The 19,503-nt window shown below is 37.5% G+C and overlaps 1 protein-coding gene across 1 annotated transcript; it reads left to right on the forward strand.

Annotated features, from left to right (window-relative positions):
- Positions 1-9,978: 9,978 nt before the first annotated feature.
- LOC125816552 (uncharacterized mitochondrial protein AtMg00860-like) lies at positions 9,979-10,362 on the forward strand. Its single transcript, XM_049496170.1, has one exon. It carries the CDS (start codon positions 9,979-9,981, stop codon positions 10,360-10,362), a length of 384 nt encoding a protein of 127 aa, XP_049352127.1.
- Positions 10,363-19,503: the final 9,141 nt, after the last annotated feature.

The following is a 19,503-nucleotide window of genomic DNA, read 5'->3' on the forward strand; positions in this document are numbered from 1 at the left end:
TGCGGCTAATGAGGCCAAATGAAGTTGCATAGACAATGTGTGAACTTTTTGCATCTCTTTGTGACTAGCCGGTTATCGAATGAAGCCTCTTGTGATGAACATTGCACACTAGCTCGAATGAGTCTCGTTTGATATTGGTGTCAATACCTTATTTGATGAGCTTACCTTGAACATTGTGTGATGGCACCTTGAATTTGCCCTGTTGGTCCGGTTGACTAAGTGATGCAAGCACTTGAAATGAGTTAGGAAACAATTTGAGTGAAACAATTTGACAATATGCCTCTTTTGTGGCCAACCTTGTGAGATGTGTGAACCTTGTTGAATCCCTTTGAGCCTTATCCTTTTCTTGGAATAAACTTGAACAATTGTGATCCCTCTTTATCCATTCACCCATAATTCTCATGAAGTGTAGTTTGTTTGAATAGCCAACTTAGGCCAAAAGCCTAAGTTGGAGGTATTGTGAAAAGAGAAGGTAATTCAAGAAGTGTGAACAATTCGCCTTTAAGCAACGATCTAGAAAAACATGGAAACCCTCAATATATATTTAAAAAATGAAAATATTGTGATATAAGTGATGAAAATTGCAAAGAAATGGGGTATCTAGAAGTCCATGTGAAAGTGAATAATGGGGTGAATTATGAACATGATCAAAATGTCGAAGAAAAGAAAGACAATGATGGTTGGACCACATTTCATGAGGGTAGCAGCCATTGAGCATAAAGGACCATACCTTTTCACTCAGCCCCATTACAAGCCTTGAAAAGACCATTTTTATCTTGAGTGAGCTGAAACAAATATTGATTGGAAAATAAGGGCAAACCTATCGGTGAAGTCATGCATGTGTTCATCTTTGTGAGTGTGAGAGTTGTATGTGATTCCAGAACTATAAATTGTTGAGAAATTGTGTGTGATTATGGAATCATCTTTGTTGTGAGTGCATTTGAGTACATTTATTGAGCTTGAACTCGCATTTGAAGCAAGTATTATGAACTTGAGCATCTTTGATAATGGTGAGTCAAAATTTGAATCTTTGAGTGCACAATTGATCATTACATAAGTAAGTTGAGTCTTGTTGTGTGCATTCAAGTTGTGTCTTATGTAGCACTATTTGAGACATCCTTATTGAACTGCAGAACTTGAGTTTTACTTGAGGACAAGCAAAAGTTTAAGTTGGAGGTGTTGATGAGTCCGAGATTTGGACTTATATAGGGATTTATTTATATAGATTTAGTGTCCTCAAATGCTTAATTTGTGGCATAAACTGATGACAAATCCTTGATTTTTAGGTACATAGATTGAGGAACAAAGCAAGGACATTAACATGCAAAAAGGAATAAAACAAACTGAAGAAATGAAGAAAGGCAAGCTTTGTAATCACTAAGGGCATTTGGGGAATCAATGACTCGCTATTTGACCGCCTAAAGTTCCAGTGTGCCAAGCCCTAAAGGAAAAAACCAAGTCACCGATGAAAAGGAACAGTCGGCAGATCGCCGAGTAGTTCTGCGAAGCCAAGATAGATCGCCCAAAATTACAGGCCTTGAGGATGTTGAATGTCAAGGCGACAAGGCGATGGAAGAGGTCAAAGGGCGACTCGCCGAGTGGTTCGGTGAGCCCGACTTACTTCGCCAAAGGGCCATTCGTAGCTTATTTTCGGCGACTATAAATTAGATTTTGAACATTTAGTTTTACATCTTTTACATCTTTGGACATCTATTTTTCATTAAAACTGCTTAGAACAAGTTTTCCATGGAGTTTTTCTTAGCTTTTGAAGAACCTTAGAGATTTAATTTGGAGATTTTGGAAGTGGGTTTCATATTTTTTTTCTCAAATTGAGCATTGTAAAGACTAAATCTCTCTTACCCAGTGATGGCTAATCGATTTGGTAATAGTTTTTACCTTTTTATGATGTTTGGCTAAAACCCCAATTCTTGGGGTGTGATTATGGGCTGAATTAGTTTATGGGTATTGCTAATTGAAAATTTAAAAGTGAGTTTTATCCTTAATTGTCGTTTAATTTATGAGTTGCAGTTGCAAATACCACTCCACAATTGTGTTCTTGGCTTGCAAGAGAGGTTTTAGGACTAAAATTATTGATCGATGATTTGTGGGTATTGGGTTGATCTGGATTTAGCTCGAGAGAGTGAATCATAAACTCAATGCCATCCATCTAGCCTGAAAGAATGGATGTATTAAGGTGTGGGTTGTTCTTCATTGTTGTGCTTGTTGATGTTCGAAAGAAACCACTTAATTCAGGGTAGTTGTTCGAGAGAAAGCTATCTCCCTTATAGTCTAGCCTACTCATTGATTTTCAGTTGTTTACTAGTAGTTTCAATTACCCATATATCAAATTTTCCTATAATCGATCACATCCTGAGAATCTATCTCCTTATTGTTATATAAAATTGTTTCTGACTGCTATGTAGTTGATAATTGCAAATCAAAACACACATTTGACATTCGTGTCACCCCTTTAATTTAATATGTCTCTTTCCGATAATGTTTATTCCTATGGCTGATTAGACGACATTCATACTTCTTAATTGAATTCCAAACATCTACCGCTCCCTGTGGGATTCGACCTTAACTCATTTAGTTGGGTTTTATATTGATTTACAATCGTTGACACCTAGAATCGGATGAGGTGTGCTTTAAACGTTAAAAATCATGGATCTCAACCAAAACTAGCACTTATTGAACTTAGCATATAACTCACGATCTTTAAGAATTTGCAACACAATCATCAAATGATCAGCATTCTCGTCCTTACTCTAAGAATAATTCAAGATATCATTGATAAACTCTACCACAAACATATCAAGATATTGTCTAAACACTCTATTCATCAAATCCATGAATGCGGCTGGAGCATTGGTCAAAACAAACGACATTATCAAGAATTTATAATGACCATACCTTGTTCGGAAACCGTCTCCAAAATGTCACTCTCTTTCACCCCTAATTAGTGATAACCTAATCAGAGGTAAATCTTAGAGAAATAACATTCTTCTTGGACTTGATCAAACAAATCATCAATCCTTAGAAGAGGATACCTATTCTTAATGGTCTAACCTTTTTCAATTGTCGGGAACCAATACACATGCAAAGTGAACCATCCTTATGAACGAGCAAAAATGGGAGCACCCAATGGAGAGATACTCAGTCGGATGAAACCTTTATCCAACAAGTCTTTCAACTTCTCCTTTAATTCCTTAAGTTCTGCCGGATCCATATAGTAAGAAGGAATAGAGATAGGTTGCATATCTGGGAGATGGTCAAAACCAAAGTCTATTTCCCTTTTGGGAGGAACACCAGGTAGATCATCAAGAAACATTTCCCAAAACTCATTTACAATGGGGACTGACTCAAGAATAACGGTTTTGTAATCCATAGCCTTAACTCGAACAAGATGGTATATGCAACCCTTAGAAATCAATTTTCTAGTTTTTAGACAAGAAACAAATTGACCCTTAGGCATAGAATTTCCCTTTTTCCACTCTAGGATGAGCTCATTAAGAAATCGTAACTTAACCACTCAGATTCTACAATCAACAAAAGCATAACAAGAATAACACCAATCCATACCAAAAATAACATCGAAATCCAACATATCAAGTTCTACGAGATCAATATGAGTGACTCTATGGTATAAGGAGTCGGGACACTTTCTATAGACTCTCTTAGAAATAATAGATTCACCAATAGGAGTAGAGACAGAAAAAGGGTATATCAACACATTCAAAGAAACATCAAATTGCATAGCCATATATGGCGTCATAAAAGACAAAGTAGCACCGGAATCAAGCAAAGCATAAACATCAAGATGAAAGACTTTCAACATACCACTAACATATCAGGAGAACCCTCTTAATCATGTCAGGTTTAAAGTGTATAGAATTTGTTTTGCTTTGGGCCACTCAAATCTGAATCACTAGGCGGAGCTTGCCTACCATCTCTTCCCTTAATATCAAGGGGCAGACAATCCCTCATCTTGTGACCACTCTTACTATAACTAAAGCAAGCATTTCTACCGATTGAGAATTTACCATCGTGCTTTCTTCCACACCTAGCACAAGTAGAAAAGAAGATCCACCATCATTTCCTCCTTGAGGCTTAGGTTTAGACACCCTATCTTTGTTGAACTTTGGAGCCGAAGCATTAGAGAAACCTTGACCAGAAATACTTTGTCAGAATTTAGAGCAACCATGTCCATTGGACCTTGAATGTAAAAAAATACCTCACCACTCTTTGCCCTAGTGGACTCCCTAGACCTTTCCTTAAGCTTTTCCTCTTCAATTTGTTGGAGATGTGTCGTAAAATGGGAAATATCCATTTCTTGAATGAGCATATTGGTACGACATTCCTTAACCACCACTTTTAAACACACCTTAGAAGGAGCATATTTGGACAATTGTGTGAATTTCAAGGCATATTATTTAACACTCATGTTCCTTTAATTAGGTTAACGAACTCAAGCACCTTTGTATCCCTCATCACAAGGGAAAAGAACCTCTCAAGAAACACAACCTTAAATTTTTTCCAATCAAGAGGACCCACATCACCGCCCTTTCTTCCTTTCATTGGTTGAGAAACTTGAGCAACACCCTTTAGTTGATAAGCGGCCAACTCCACCTTCTCAACCGCAGTCACTTCTATAATTTCCACTATCTTGTGAACCTCATCAACGAACTCTTGAGGATTCTTATCCCCATTGGAACCATGAAACTTTGAACGATTCATCCTATTGAAGTCCCTTATCCTTAATGTCATCGTACCCATATTTGGATTCACGGGAGCATTGACCTCTCTATTGGTTTGAGTCATCAAAGATTGAGCCAACACTTGGAGAGCGGTTTAGAATTTGGTATGAGTCACTTGCTAAACCAAAGGATGAACTGAAACTTAAGGAACATCGGGCTGGACATTGTCATTACCCACATTCCTTCTCACATAAGCTCTTTGAGGGACCACATCCAAAAAATCATCAGATAAGGATTAGGAGAGAGACATATAGAGTTACACTCTATCACACGACTTTAGAATGATGATAAAATATAATTTCCTAAACATCTTATAGTCTGCTATTCATAAATGTGGCGCGCTTCAAACTCATACACAAGACTTTAGTTGATGTGGCTTGTGAGACATCTTAGGACCTTTCTAAACCTTGTTCTTTGAATACCAAGTTTGTCATGACTGAAACGACCCAAAAAGTTCTTAAAAATGTGCTTCGGAAGTTACCGGAAACTTGTTTAGCTATATAAAAAAAAATCCGTTTCGTTTTTCAAAAATCTGACTTCATATTCTTGTTTAGGGGTCAAATTGAGTGGGAAATGGGTCTAACCCAAATTTTAGAGCAACCGTATCAAAATCCGTCCGGCAGGAAATGCAATTTCCAGTGAGCGTTTTTACTGTTCACCCGCCTCATTTTTTTTTCTAAGTGTTGGACCATTTTCTTCCAAAGGGCATATGTTATTTCCTATATACCATTAGTTCAATTCCCATCTCTAAAACATTTCCCAAAACACCTCTCCCATACATAGACACATTTTCTCTCAAGTTCTCTCAAGAACCCTAATCCAAAACCTTCCTCAAGATTGAAGAGACTCTTGCTCCAAGTTCGAAGCTTCCATTGAAGACACTCTCAAGACCTTCATAAGAACTCAAGGTATGTGGTGTTGAACTCATGGGTCCTTCCACCCATAGTGCCTAGACTCTATTCTACTCACTAATTCATGGTTTAAGTTAAGATTCATAAATTAGTCTTGTTCTTTGTAATAATTTCCTGCACATTGAATTTTAAACATGAAAAGTGATTGTTTTGAGCATGTTGTGACTCTAGAACTTGAATCTAAATTTGGAATGGATGTGGAGATTTTCATGTGGTATTGTGGGTGTTAAAAGGTGTTGTTGTAGGTTGTTCACTGGTTTGGCTGCATAATTACTACCCTATTTTCCATGCTCTTTGATTCCATTACATGCCTTCAAGGTTTTTGACAAAATGTCCAACTATGGAGAATTGATGAATCGATGCTTTAAAGCTTGAGTTATGAGGTGTATGGAAATCCAGAGATGTGTTGATGACAAACTAAGCTTGTGTATATGTTCATTCCATACGTGAGATTGCATTAGAGCCTAATGGGAATTTCCTATATAAAGTGTTGCATGACCATGCCCGGTCCGGGGGAAAAGAACCGGACAACCATGTGAGAGGTTTATATCTCACCACCTAGGATGCTTGGGGTGTGACCAACATCAACCATGTGAGAGGTTTATATCTCACCACCTAGGATGCTTGGGGTGTGACCAACATCAACCATGTGAGGGGTTTATACCTTGCCACCAGGGTGTCCGGGTGTGAACGGCATCCCCCATCCTAAGTTGGGGTTATAGATTGGTTGGATCATGCATACACATATGATATCTACTACTAGTATAGATTTACTTAAACATGTTTTGACTTCACTTTGATCATGCATCCTCATATTGTTATTCATAATGCCTATGAAACTATTTCTTGTATTTCGATTGTGTCCTTGTCTATTGTTGTGTTGCACCCCGCATACTTAGTACATTCCAAGTACTAACGCATATTTGGCCTACATGATGTCACCATGTAGGGACCGGAGCTACTCTTGATCCTTCTCTCCATTCACGTGGCTAGTACGGTGCTTATCCGAGTTTGTTGGTGAGTCCTCAATGATTCGAGGGCTATGTTATGTTTCCTACTCCTATGTTTTGAGACTTTAGCTTGCAATTGTATTTTGACTATGAGGGGAGCTGGTAGTATGTCATGGCCCCCGTCCTATCTATGTATGTAGAGGTGTGCGTTGGACAAGTATTTTGTAAATGAGTTTGACTCTTGTTCTATGATGTCATTTTGAAATGGTTTGCCCTTAGTCCCTATTTCCCGTTAAATAAATGTTGAATGTACTTCCGCGACCGATGAAGTGTGATGACAAGTTTGAGAGGCTTGATTGGGGTTCCTTCGGGTTCCTCATTCGCCATGTCACATCTAGGCCCTAGGCTTGGGTCGTGACAATGACCCAAAGTATACCCTAGGTGTAACATGGCATATAGAACCACAAAAAGGGCTTTACACAATCCACTTAGAATACATAATACAAGATGATCGAAATAAAGATTTCTAAAGAACAATTCTCATATCATAAAGGAGTTTAACAAAGTGGAAGTCTAACATAGTCTCATCAAGCCATCTAATACATCACAAGAAGTGGTTGGGACGTAACTCATACACCACATACAAAATGTCTGAAAACTGAAATACTGAAAAAGTTATAAAAGTGTCTTAGTCCTTAGAGCTTGAGGATTCACCAATCAATAATCGTTAAGAGAGATCAACTAGCCACAAGTGTGCGCGGTTGGAGCGTCAGACCCTATATTATGAGACAATGTAGGTACAAGTATGTATTAGGACATGGAATGTACTGAGTATGATAGCAATGAATAAAAGATATGAAATCATGCTAAAAAGAACTTTACATGACATGCAATGACCAAGCTAAAGCATAATATAAGATGTTAGAAAACACAAGTAATAATCATGGTCAATGCAATCATAACATATTAAAACCCTTAGTGAGGTACTCGGAAGTAACCTAGTTCATTATTGTGGGATTTTTACCATTAACCGACATAGACCATGTGAGTTAAAGCATGGAATCTGATGTCTATCCCACACCAAAAAGATATATCATTTCCTTCCAAGGCAACAACCTTAAACTTCTAGCTTACATGGATCCACTAGCTAAGACACCATATGGGGGCACGTAGTAGGAACAAGAGATTGCTATTAGAGACTTGGCCTTTACTAACAGGAGAGCCTCCATCTCAATAGCCTCTCGTTGCTAAGTAAAATCCCATGGAATAGTCATTAATCATATTCATATTATAATCCATGGAAAGGCAAATTAAGTTACCAATCCAACCTAAAGTTATTTAGGATAGCTCCTTAAATCTTGATTAAACTTAGGTGAGAAAACCTTTAAACCTTGTGAATCTTTATGTGAGAAATCTTTTCATAATCATGATCATATTAATATGTGAGAAAACCCTTCACAATTTTCATTGATACTTTCATCTAAAAGCATGCTTAATTCATAAACATCATTCTCATAAAAAACATGTATATCTTCATAAATTCATAGTTCATAGTTCATAAGTTTCGTCATGTGTTCATAGTCAAAAATCATGGATCATACATGGGTTCATTTGAATTCAACTCAAAATCATGTAAATACTTCAATTCATGTATTAGGAGATAGAAAATAGATAATTGAATCATAATTAAAAAGAACCCATGAAGATTGGAGAAAATCCTAACTTTGATCAATTAAATTTAACTTGGAGAATTTGGATCTTTGGGGACCCAATGGAGGAGAGGACTCCATTGGTGAATACTAACATACCTTTACGATCAAAGCTTAAAAGCTATGGTGAATTGGAGACTTGACCTTGAAACCTAGCTTATTCTTCCTTAGCTAGAGAGGGAAATTTGGGGAAGAACTTGGAGGGAAATTGGGAATGTGGGTAAATGATTTGTAAAGGGTAGTTTTAGGACTTGAGGGGAATTTATAGAGTTTATAATTCGGATCAAAACGACTTATTGTAGGCATTAAACACTTAGGGGGAGACCCAAAAAACTCTTAAAAATAACTGTCAAACCCTTCTATGGTTTGGACCTACTATCTGTAGGACTTACTACAGACTGTATTGGTCATCCACAGAAAAGTACAGAAGCCTTAAATTTGACCAACTTTTGACGATACCTGTCTACAGCCCATAGAAATTTCTACGGTCCGTAGACCCCATCCTTAGAACTCAACTTTGACTTTCAAAATTTTACTAAGTCTAGGAACTTCGTACGAGACATATCTACGACTCGTAGATCATTTGAGGTACTAACCTGGTCAATTGTAGACTCAACTTCAGAAACTTGAGTTTTCCCAAAACTCAATCCCACTTTCTACAGATGCCTTTTACGGTCCGTAAAATTCTTTACGACCCGTAGACTGGACCGATAGAACACAAGCAGTAGCAAAAAAATGATTTTTTTTCCTTTTCCAAAATCTGAGGTGTTACACTTGCAGAGATTGATATATCAGATTTTGATGTTATTCTTGGGATGGATTGACTTCATGCATGTTATGCTTCCATAGATTGTAGGACCCGATTGGTCACATTCAAGGTTCTGAATGAACCTATCATGTCAAGGGAAGGGGGAAATTATGTTCTTAAGGGTCAGTTTATATCTTGCTTAAAATCTAGAAAGATGATTTCCAAGGGTTGCATTTATCATCTAGTTCAGGTTAGGGATACAGATTATGAAATCCCTACTCTTGAATTAGTTCCAACTGTAATTGATTTCCAGAAGTGTTTCTCGATGATCTTCTTGGTATTCCTCCCAGAAGGGAAATAGACTTTTGTATTGACCTTCTCCCAAATACTTAGCCTATCTCTATTCTACCTTACTATGTGGCCACGACAGAACTAAAGGTGTTTAAGGACCAATTAAAGTATTTGTTGGATAAGGGTGTTATTAGACCAAGTATCTCACCATGGGCTGCTCCGGTATTTTGTATTCAAAAGAAGGATAGTTCTCTCTGAATGGGTATTGACTATCAGAAATTGAGTAAGGACACCATTAAAAATAAGTATCCTATTCTAAGGATAGATTATTTGTTTGATCAACTCCAATGAGCAAGTTATTTCTCTAAGATTGACCTCTGATTAGGTTATCACCAATTGATGTTGAAAGAGACAGACATTCCTAAGACGGCTTTTCAAACTCGGTATGGTCATTATGAGTTTTTGGTAATGTCATTTGGTTTGGTTAATGACCCAATAGTGTTTATGGATTTGATTAATAGGATTTTTAATTAATACCTTGATGGGTTTGCGATTGTGTTTATCGATGAAATTTTGATTTACTCACGGAGTGAGGATGAACATCTTGAGAATATGAGGATTGTGTTGAAAATTGTCAAGGATCATGAGTTGTACGCTAAGTTTAAAAAGTGTGAGTTTTGGTTGAGGTTTGTTGCTTTCCTTGGCAATATTGTCTCCGGTGAAGGTGTTCAAGTCGATCCTAAGAAAACTGAAGTGGTTAAGAATTGGCCTAGACCTTTGTCTGCTTCAGATATACAGAGTTTCTTAGCTTTGGTCGGTTATTATAGAAAGTTTGTGGAAGGATTTTCCTTTATTGCTTCGCCTTTGACAATGTTGACTCAAAAGAAAGTGAATTTCCGATGGTTGGAAGCTTGTGAGAAAAGTTTCCATGATTTGAAGGACAAACTCACCTCAGCCCCTATTTTGACACTACCAGAAGGATCAGATGGTTTGTAGTTTATTATGATGCTTCACGAGTAGGTCTTGGTTATGTTTTAAGGCAACATGGAAAAGTCATCGCTTATGCTTCTAGGAAATTGAAAGTGCATGAAAAGAATTATATGACTCATGATTTGGAGTTAGCAGCAGTGGTGTTTGCTCTTAAGATTTGGAAACATTACTTGTGTGGTGTTCATGTAGATATGTTTACCAATCACAAGAGTTTGAAATATATGTTCACTCATAAGGATTTGAATCTTCACTAAATGAGATGGCTTGAATTGTTAAAGGATTATGATATGAGTATCATTTATCATCCCGATAAGGCGACTGTGGTGGCGGATGCTCTTAGTTGAAGGATTGTGCTTTTCCATGGATGATAATGATTTTATGTATATGACTATTCCGCTGGGATTTTTACTTAGCACCCAGAGGATATTGAGATGGAGGCTCTCCTGTTAGTAGAGGTCAGGTCTCTAGTAGCAATCTCCTTGTCCCTAACTACATGCCCCCATAGGTTGTCTATAGTGACATAGCTAGTGGATCCACCTAAGCTAGAAATTTAAGGTTGTTGCCTTGGAAAGTATTGACATCTCTTTTCAGTGTGGGAACAAGACACTAGATTTCGTGTTATAGCTCACATGGTTTATGTCGGTTAAAAGTAAATATCTCACAAAATGAACTAAGTGGCTTTCAAATGTTTTATGAAGCTTCCTATTATGATATTAAGATGCATTGGCCATGTTTATGATTATGATTCTATTTAAAGGTTTTTACTATGTTAGCTTGGTCATACATATCATGTCTTCCATTATGTCCTATATGATCACATCTCATGTTTTATTGCATTCCTCTCATGCTTAGTAAATTTCATGTACTAATGCATACTTGTGCCTACATTGTTTCATTAATGTAGGGCGTGATGATTTCTCTCCCTCTACTTGTGCTTGTTGATCTCATTGAAGATTCGAAGATCAAGAGTTGTGAGTCCTCGTGTTTCGAGGACCATGATACTTCTATTTCCTTTCCTTCTATTTTAGTTTTTAGACTTTGTATGTGGTGTACCGGTTACATCCTGACCACTCTTTTGAGGTAATAGATGGCTTGTCAAGACTTTGTTGTACTTCCACTTATGTCAAACTCTTTACATCTTATAAGATTTCTTGCTTTTCTATATTATGTTGTGTATATGTATGTCAAGTGACTTCTGTAGGGCCTCTGAGGTCTTATACGTCATATCACGTCTAGGGTGTACTTTTGGTCATGACAAAAGTGAAGAATTTCCTCTCTCGGCGCACGTTAGGTAAGCTAACGTACGCCTACCATGGCAAGAGGTCAGAAGAAGATGGTCATTGGCGGACATACGAGCGCAGGGAATGGAAGCACACTTAGTACAGGGGAGATTAATAATAGAGGGACGAAACCAGTTGAGCAGTGGCCGAAATTAAGCAAAACCCCAGTTCTGATTACATCACCAAACTCGAAGACTAGATCGGAGTAGAGGGGAACACATAGAGAATGGGAACCTACGCCACAAATTGAAAGTACCCAGAGCACAAGCAAGGTGTTGGTGGAGCTAATCCCAGAAAAGGAAGGACAAGAAGGGAAGGAGGAAGAGCCTGAACGAAAGAAATGGTTGAACCTATTTCAGAGAAACCGTATGGCTAAACAGGGAATGAAGCTGAATTATATAGCTCCCACAGTTTGTAATGGGGAGAAAATTATCGAGCTATGCAAAGATGAGGTAGATGTGGAGACGCTAAGATGGAAACATGTTTTAATCCTCTATGTGGTGGGAGTTGAGCCAACAATTGCTGTAATAGAACGCTACATAGCGGCGCAGTGGAACTATATAGCAAAACCAAAGGCATTCTACCATAATGATGGTTATTTTTTGGTAAGATTTGGTAGTTTTGAGGATAGGGAAAAGTGTTATATTCAGGACCTCATATGCTAAGGAATAAGCCAATCATAGTGAAGACATGGGTCCCTGAGTTTGATCTAGGAAAGGAGATTATGCAAACTATCCCAGTATAGGTGAAATTCCCAAACCTCCCATTGAATTGCTGGGGCATACAATCATTAAGTAGAATTAGTCGTGGGTTGGAAATTCCTCTTTTTGCGGATGAATGCATTACGCAGATAGAAAGAGTTTCTTATGCTAGAGTTCTAATAGAAATGGATATCATTCAAAAACTGCCAGTAGACATTAAAGTGGAAGATCCAAATGGTAGAGAATTCACTCAGAATGTGGTTTATGAATGGGTGCCGGTTTACTGTCCTAAGTGTTTGATCATTGGGCACAAATTTCATAAGAAAGGGGAAGAACATAAACAAAAATATAAGGCAGTAAAGAGGACGACAGAGTGGCAACTAAAGAGAACTGAGCTACAAGCAGAATCTAGCAACACTCTTGAGAATAGTGGGCTAGCTGAAGTGATAAGCTCAAGGCAGGATATCAATCAGTAAGAAGAAGATACAGTAAACTTGTAGGTGAGCAGAGGGCTACAAATACAGGACATTGGAGGAAAATGGGAGGAAGCAAGAGGGAAATCAACAACAAAAGGGCAAAGCCAAAGCATAGAAAGGTTATAATTCCCATAGCAAATGAGTTTAATCCATTGCATGACCATGATACGAGACATGCAGCTGATAAAGATAAAGGTTTAAGAGGAGCAGGGAAGGAGCTTGGGAAAGGTAATTGTAACGACCCGGGAGCACCCCCTAGTCGTTACCAGCGAACTCGACCTCTAAGAGGTCTTATACAAGCCCTTAGCATTCATCATTGCATATATCATAGAAAAATAGCGGAAAAATTAAAACTTTTACTTTGGAAGTTCAACTTCCCTTCATATATGAAAAATATAAACTAACTTTGTCTCAACATACAATCTAGACATAGGAGTATAGAAATTGGGAATTAGCCCTTACACCAATAGGAAGTCTAGAATAGGAAAATACAACAATGTCTTTCAATATAAGCAAAAGACTAAAAAAGCTAGAACATAGGGGTCTTGTCCTCGGACTTGAGGACTCACACACTTGGAGGAGCAAATCCAAGTATCTTGAGAAATAGCCTTGAATCTCGTCAAAGGCCCGAACCTACATTGTTTGGGAAAAGGGAAGAAAATATGGGTTAGTACAACACACGTACTAAGTATGACTACTATGCATAAAAACCATTAAAACACGCATAAAAGGACATTTTAGTTAAAGACATGTTTTTGTCAAGTAAAAACCCATTATGCACATAAGGTAAACATCATAAGCCAAACCAACATACTATCATCCCACATGTAAACAACCAAGCAATACTAGTGCAATGCAAAGGATAGGATCCCATAACCCTATCAAAAGCCAAGTATCACATTAACCAACCTACTTCATACATACATTCATAAGATCATATTTCATCATAACTTACCATATTCATTATGATCATACATAACATAGCTTCAACATACATAAGTCATAATCATCATAATCATAAGAGAACACTACTACAACCATCTCTTAGGATCCCACAAGTGTAATGTGCAAGAGAAGTCACATACCCTCCCTTACACTATGTAGAAACCCTTAAGAAAGCCTTAGTAAGAGTTCACATCTTTCATACCTTCATTTACTTTTACATTAGGGAAATATTTCAATAACCGACATAGACCATGAGAGCTACATGGAATCCGGTGTTCTACTCCCACACCGAAAAGAGAGGGTTAACACTTGCCTAAGGTGTAACCATTCGTACATAGCTATCTAGGTGGATCCACTAAGTTAGAGTCCTATGTGGGAACATAGTTAAGGGTCAAGGAGATTGCTTCTAGAAACCCTAACTTACTAAACGTAGGGGTTTCCATCTCATGAGACAACACTTACCGTGGGTAATCTGGGCTTGCTAAACATGAGGAAACCTATGTGGGGAGCCGGACTTACTAAACGTGAGACCCCCATCTCATTTACATGCCCTTTCGGTGCTAAGCATCTAATTCCCTTTTGTAATCATCTTTAGTCATCACATAAGTTCACATTAGCCTTTACTAGACTCTTATGTAGACATCGTATCATAATAGCTCATATGTATTCATAAGTGAGTAACAATCCTTTCACTTTAGAAACACTTAGCAAGTAAGTAAACATTTCACTTTACATTGCACTATAATCATGAGGACTACCTTTCAATCATATAGCAATCATACCATAACATACATACATACTTCATAGCTAATTCAAGTGTAGAGGGTTAAGGATGAGGAAACTAGGTCATCAACAACACATTAGGTATAGCATCATTACAATCTAAGTAATTCACCTTTCATACTTGAGTTCAAAGAAGAACCAACCTTCATACCTTCTTGCCCTTCATGGGACATTCATACTTCAATTACCAAACAATTCATAACCAATACATAATACAAGGTAATTTATGAAGTAATAACATAATCCACATCAATATAAGCAATTGACATATTCCCTTCATAGCCTTCAAGGCTTCATTCAAAGACTCAGCCCTAATTTCATAGAAATTATACATAACCTAGGGTAGAATCATCATACAAACATGAATTACATAACATCACATCCAATTCATAGCCTTCAATCAATATCCAACACAAACTAGGGTTAGAATTAGGAAAAGAAGGAGAAACATGGGTATCATGGGGAATTCTTCAAGAAACCACCAATGCAACATAAATTCATCCATAATTGTTCACATAACATCAATCAAAGTCAATTTATAAGATCAATTTCACTTTAGAAAGAAGACCCACGTTTTTGGATTGAAACCTAGAATGGAGGTTTTGAAATTCATCTTGAAGGGGCCTCTTGGGGAAAGGAATCCCAAGAGTGATAAGCAACCATACCTTATTGACGAATTAACCACGAAAATCCGAGTTGAAACCTTGGAGATTTGGTCTTCTTCTTGAAGCTCCAATCTTCTTCAATGGAGTCCTTGAGAAGAGAGAGAGAGTAGAGAGAGACAGTAGAGTCTGCGACACGACCGCGTCGCGAACTAAACTTTTGCTCCTTGGGGGAGCTAGTCCGCGACGCGGAGCTATTCCCTCCAAGTGCAATTTGCAAGCTGCCTTGGCAGCTTGCTTGGCCAAGGTTAAGGTCTTCCTCGGGGTCCCTTAGGGCGTCCCCGGGGCGTCGTATTTGAACATTTTGACCCTATAAACATATATTTACCTAATTTAAATCTTTTTACAAGATTATACCATTATACGACACTCCCAAACCTTCCCAAAACCTAAGGACACACTAGAACACATTTTTCTGTAGTTTTCGGATGTCGTGGTCGTTTCTTGACGTTTAGACTTTTACTCTTCCAAACCAAGTCGATTGCATTAATTTAGGTTTAGAAACATAATTTTAACTATTTTTAAGTCATTATTCATAAAGTGAGGCTCTAACTTAAGTCATAGAATTTCTGGGGTGTTACAGTAATGTACCAGCACCCCTCATAAATGAAGATAATTACTTGGAATGTAAGAGGTTTGAATAAAGTTTATAAGCAGAAAGAAGTTGCAATGATTATAAAGACTACTAAAGTTAGTATTATAGCACTTCTAGAACATAAAATAAAAGTCTAGCATGAAGGTCACATCTTGAAGAAAGTTGCACCTGGATGGGAAAGTATAACTAACTCTCTATCTAGTAGTAAAGGTAGAATATGGATATTATGGGATCCTCAAGTGATTAGATGCAATCTAGTGGATCGGTCTAAGCAACATATTCATATAGAGGTAGATTGTAGAGGGATAAATATTAGTTTTAGCTTCACAGTTGTTTATGGTTTACATACTGTAGCAGATAGAAGAAAGTTGTGGGAGCAATTAAGGAGTATTCATAATAACCAGCAGACACCTTGGGTTGCTATGGGAGATTATAATACTTTTCATAGAGGGGAAGATAGAATGGTGGGGGATCCTGTACAAGATGCAGAAATAAGAGATTTTGATGGGTTTCTGAGGGCCAGAAGTATGAAAATTTTAAAACACACTAGCAGAGAATACATCTGGACTAATGGGCACACATATAATATAATAGATTGGGCTCTAGTAAATGCAAGATGGATGCTGACTATGCCTAACATGGAGCTGACAATTTTAAAACACACTGGCAGAGAATACACCTGGACTAATGGGCACACATATAATAGAATAGATTGGGCTCTAGTAAATGCAAGATGGATGCTGACTATGCCTAACATAGAGGTGCATAATATGGACCCTAGTTGTTCTGATCACTCACCACTCAGTATTAACTTTGTACAACGAGTTGAGCTGAGATCTAGACCATTCAGATTTTTAAATCACCTAGCATAGCATATAAAGTTCCAGGAGACAGTGCAGACAGCATGGCAAGATAGTGCAGGAGGAAAAAATATGATGAGGGTGTGGCAGAAATTAAAAAAAGTGAAGCAAGGTTTGAAGTGCTTAAACAAAACTGAGTTTCAAGGAGTGGAAATGAGAATAAAGATGTTCAGGCAACAATTACATGATATCTAAAGAGCTATGAGACAACCAGGGGAACCCTTAAGCATGATTGAAACAGAAAGGGAGACCAAAATGAATTTGGAGAAATGGTTGAAGGTAGAAGAAAGCATCATGAGACAAAAGTCTAGAGTTCAATGGTTGAAATTGGGAAATGGGAATACAGCTTATTTTCATGCTAGCTTGAGGAACAGGATTGCTCAAAATAGAAATACTAGCTTAATCAATGCCAATGGGAACATAGTGACAACCACTAATGATATAGAAGATGAGATACTTGATTTCTACAAAAAAAACTACTGAGAACTTGTGCAACTCAATTACCAGCTGTGAATTGTCAAGTAATGAAAGATGGACCTCAATTAGATAGAGGCCAACAAGCTCAACTAATAGCACTTGTGCCAAAGGAGGAAATAGTACAGGCTTTGCATGGGATAAATGAAAATAAAGCACCATGGTGTGATGGTTTTAATGCATACTTTTTCAATAAGACATGGGCAATAGTAGGAGAACAGATCATTGAGGTTGTCCAAAAGTTCTTCGTAATAGGGAAATTACATAAAGCTATAAACTGTACCACAGTAACTCTGATTCCCAAAGTGAAGCACTCTTCAAAAATAACAGAGTATAGACCTATCTCTTATTGTATTGTTGTATACAAAATCATTTCGAAAGTGATGATCATTTCGAAAGTGATGACTAACAGAATGCAGAGAGTGATGGATAATTTAATAGATAAAGGACAGTCTGCTTTTGTACTTGGTGATTTCACGTATCAAGACACTTTATCTAATACTAAGTGTCAACAATCGTTAGCCACTAATATAACCCAACTAAGTGAGTTAGGGTCGAATCCCACAGGGAGTGGTACGTGCTTATGATTCAAAAGCCAAGTATAAATTTGTTCAAGTCAATCATAGGTAAAAACATTTACGAATAAAAGCAAGATTCAAGTTTGGGGTGACACAAGTGTCAAATAACAGGGGGGTTTTGATTGTATTTATCAACTAAAACAGCAAATAACACGAATAAAACAAGTAAAGAGACGGGTTCTTGGGATGTTATTGGATTATGAGCTCAGGTAGAAAAATGGGTAGACTTTAGTGAGGAAAAAATTTCTCTCGAACAATTTACCCTGAATCAAATTGGTTTCTCTCGAACACCAATAACCAGCAATTAAGAACAACCTACGCTTTCGTCCATTCACTCTCTCGAGCTGAATGTGTGGAAAAGGGTTTAGGATTCACTCTCTCGACTTCAACCCATGACAACCCAATACCCACAGACCATCAAATCAGTGATCTTGGTTTTAAAACCTCTCTCTCGAGCAAGACAAAAACACGAAGGTAGAGTTGCATTTGCAAATGCAATCCTTTAGATTAAGCCATAATTACTAAATCAAATCACTTTTAAACAGCATTTAAACTATCAATTAACAATACCCAGCAGCTAAATCAACCCATAATCACATAATCACACCCCAAGAATTGGGGTTTTAGCTAGCCATCATAAAAAGATAAAAATAGTTACCAAATTGTGTTTCCATCAACTGGATAAGATTGATTTCGTCTTTACAAAGGTCAAGGTTGAAGAATCTCAAAGATGCACTTCCAATTTCTCAAAAATGGAAATCTTCAAATCTTTAAAACTAAGGAAAATATTGTCTCAATACTCTCAGTTCTAAGCTCCAAACTTCAAAATTGATAATTATGATATTACTAAGATAGATAGATTCTAAACTAAATATTCAAAAATGTATTTATAGTCGCCAAAAATGTGTTGCGAAGGACCATTTGGCACAATAAGTCAGGATCGCCAATCCACTCGGCGATCCGCCATTTGATCAATTCCATCACCTTTTTGCTTTGGCCTTCAGCATCTTTAAGTTCTGTAACTTTGGGCGATCTAGCACTGCATCGCAGAACCATTCGGCGACTCGCCGACTGCTCCTTTCTATCACCGACTTGATTTTCTCCTTCAGGGCTTGGCACACTAGAACTTTAGGCGAGATCATGGCCATTCGGCGACTCGCCCAATGGGTTAGGCGATCATCAGGCCTTCTTTTCTTCGTTCTTTCAGCTGCCTTGTTCCTTTTTGCTCATTAGTGTTCATGCTTTGTCCCTCAATCCAAATACCAAAAAAATCAAGGATTTACATCAGTTATTGGCACAAAATATGCATTTGAGGACACTAAATCTATTAAAATAAAGCCCTAAATGAGTCTAAATTGTTGACTCATTAACACCCCCAACTTAAACTTTTGCTTGTCCTCAAGTAAAACTCAAGTTCAGCAGTTCAAAAAGGATGTCTCAAATAGTGCTACACAAGACTCAATCATGAATGCACACAAAAGACTCAACTTACTCATGCAAAGATCAATTGTGCACTCAAAGATTAAAGTTGTGACTCACCATTATCAAAGATTCTCAAGTTCATAATACTTGCTTCAAATGCAAGTTCAAGTTCAACAAAGGTACTCAAATGCCCTCACACAAAGAATGATTCCATATTCACACACAATGGTTCAACAATTTAAAGCTCCAGAATCAAATGCAACACTCACACTCACAAAGATGAACATAATGCATGATTTCACCCATAGGTTTGCCCTTATTTTCCAACCAATAATTGTTTCAGCTCACCCAAGATCAAAAAGATCTTTTCA

This window comes from Solanum verrucosum, unplaced genomic scaffold (genome assembly GCF_900185275.1).
Source record: "Solanum verrucosum unplaced genomic scaffold, falcon-dt-bn FXZP01000023.1, whole genome shotgun sequence".
Taxonomy (NCBI): domain Eukaryota; kingdom Viridiplantae; phylum Streptophyta; class Magnoliopsida; order Solanales; family Solanaceae; genus Solanum; species Solanum verrucosum.

What these genes read in the sequence shown, in the direction of transcription:
- LOC125816552 (XM_049496170.1), top strand. Translation starts at nt 9,979, where the DNA reads ATGAGGATTGTGTTGAAAATTGTCAAGGATCATGAGTTGTACGCTAAG.